The sequence below is a fragment of the Sinocyclocheilus rhinocerous genome, unplaced genomic scaffold (assembly GCF_001515625.1).
Source record: "Sinocyclocheilus rhinocerous isolate Xijiao unplaced genomic scaffold, SAMN03320098_v1.1 scaffold708, whole genome shotgun sequence".
Taxonomy (NCBI): domain Eukaryota; kingdom Metazoa; phylum Chordata; class Actinopteri; order Cypriniformes; family Cyprinidae; genus Sinocyclocheilus; species Sinocyclocheilus rhinocerous.
The window spans coordinates 1,972,410-1,974,606 of record NW_015635523.1 but is presented as its reverse complement, the minus strand read 5'-3'; the positions used below and the strand labels follow the sequence as shown (position 1 = coordinate 1,974,606).

At 37.7% G+C, this 2,197-nt stretch overlaps 1 protein-coding gene across 1 annotated transcript in view; it reads right to left on the bottom strand.

The window, feature by feature from the left end:
- The window catches only part of LOC107747037 (CD166 antigen homolog), a 72,680-nt gene that overhangs the window by 6,026 nt on the left and 64,457 nt on the right, over positions 1–2,197 (bottom strand). Inside the window, exon 10 of the mRNA XM_016561452.1 lies at positions 1,992–2,113. Within this exon, the coding sequence (XP_016416938.1) occupies positions 1,992–2,113 (122 nt within the window). The remainder of the gene's footprint in view (positions 1–1,991; positions 2,114–2,197) is intronic.

Here is a 2,197-nt window from a genome sequence, read left to right as displayed (position 1 = left end):
GCATTTATTTGATCAAAAATACAGTAAAAGCAATAATATTGTGAAATATTAAAACAATTTAAAATAAATGTTTTCTATTTTAATATATTTATTCCTATGATGGTCTACAGCCATTAGCTACTCCAGTCTTTTAAGTGTATTTTTTAAAATCTATTTCAGATTTTATTAACATATTTAAAATAAAATCAATTTTCACAGTAAGGTAAAACATAACTACATATCATTCAAAATTCAGTTGTCTGAAATTAGGAGAAGCGTGTAAGAATTGATATCAAATTAATCAAAATATGTTTTTTTTTTAGTTTTACTGTTTGATTAATTACTGTTTCTTTGAAAGTACATATTGTTTTAAAGATTATTTTATACAGCTGTATTGTGTAATGTACAACAGTAAACTAAACGTGTAATAACACTAGGAAGACTAACTCGCATGTTTTGGATTTTACTCATATAATGAGTCAATATTTACAGTGTTGACCCTTGTTCTTAATAACCTCTGCAATTTACTCTGGCATGCTGGATATTAGCTTCTGGGACAAATCCTGACTGATGGAGATCCATTCTTGCCTTAAACAGATTATTAACTTTATATGAAAAATACAAATAAGCAAGAGTCAGCAAGACTATGGTTTATCTATCGGACCCGTTTGCTTAAGGCGCTATTTAATACACCTCTCCACTAGACGGCGCTAATGATCCTCAGCTAATTTATTATCATAAAGCCAGCACCACCACCACACCCCGCGCTAATGGAAAGTCTCACAGAAAACACACACACCTCAGGGTCGGGAAAAACGAGTGCAATGTGTGTCAGTAATCACACAGCCACTAAATGAGTCTTCGTAACACACTTCAATATCCGTGTCATTAAGGCAGACAGTGAGCGCATAGAGTTAGCTAATCGTACTGATACCAGCACTGCGATCTACAGGATCACAAAGCAAAATATACCAGAAATAAGCAGCCATTAAGATACTATTCTAATATCTACACAATAATCTAGAAACAATGTGAATGAACTCCACAACAGCTTAAGAAGCAAACTTGAAAAAAAAAAAAAATGATGCCACTGCCAAAACTTTTGGCCATGACTGTACACAGGGTGTGACTTTATAATCCTGTTGGAAGCAAACCAATACAAAACACCAAATCTAAAATCATTTATTTTAAATGCATCCACAGAGACCGGCCAGACACTGAGAAGCAGAAAAGAGCTAACTGCATGAGTATTTGCATCACGGTGAGCCTGTGGTACTCTGAGAGTGAAAGAGAAAGACGAGTGTCGGTCAGACCACTCTGTAACAAAACCAAAACACTGTGACTCATGGGACAAACTCAAGCATAGTCATCACCTCCCCTCAGATGTGTTTGGGAGGGTGGCGAGACGTGCCTTTGTGGAAATTCGCTTCTTGTCATAAAAAATCCAGAAACAAAGGCAAAGTCGCTCGCAACAAAATACCAGAGCCGTCAGTCTGTGGAACACAGGACGAATAATAATTCTTTGTGTGCGATTCCAGACATTTCCGTCCCAGGACATCTGTTCCCTTTTTAACGTAAATTGAAAGTTGGCTCTTCGCTTCTGGGTGCTGAAAACCTGTGACTTCAAACACCTGTGCACCTTTCATCTTGTCTAGACCAGAACAGAGTTAAATATCTGGGCATCTTTCCTTCTTGCATAAAGAAGTACAAGATGCAAGGTTCTTTTGGGACAAGAGTAATGTCTACAACAGGGGTGCCCAACCCTGCTCCTGGTGATCGATTGTCCTGCAAAGGTTAGCTCCAACTCTAATCAAAGACACCTGCCTTTAATTTTTAAGTGATCCTGAAGACCCTAATTAGTTGCTTCAGGTGTGTTTGATTAGGGTTGGAGCTGAACTTTGCAGGACAGTCGATCGCCGGGAGCAGGGTTGGGCACCCCTGGTCTACAACATGATGATATAAATCAGATCAGATTCAGATCTATATTTAGTCTGACAGTGATAGTGACTCACGTTAGTTCCGTTGACACTCCACTGTACATCAGGTTTAGGTGAACCTTCTGCCTCACACGTCAAGACTTTGTGTTTGCCGTCATTGCTGCGATGCTTTGTCAGACTTGTAATTTTAGGAATACCTAGAGATAATATAATTTTTATGTCTTCATACATTGTGTGTGTGTATATATATATATATATATACACACACACATACACACACA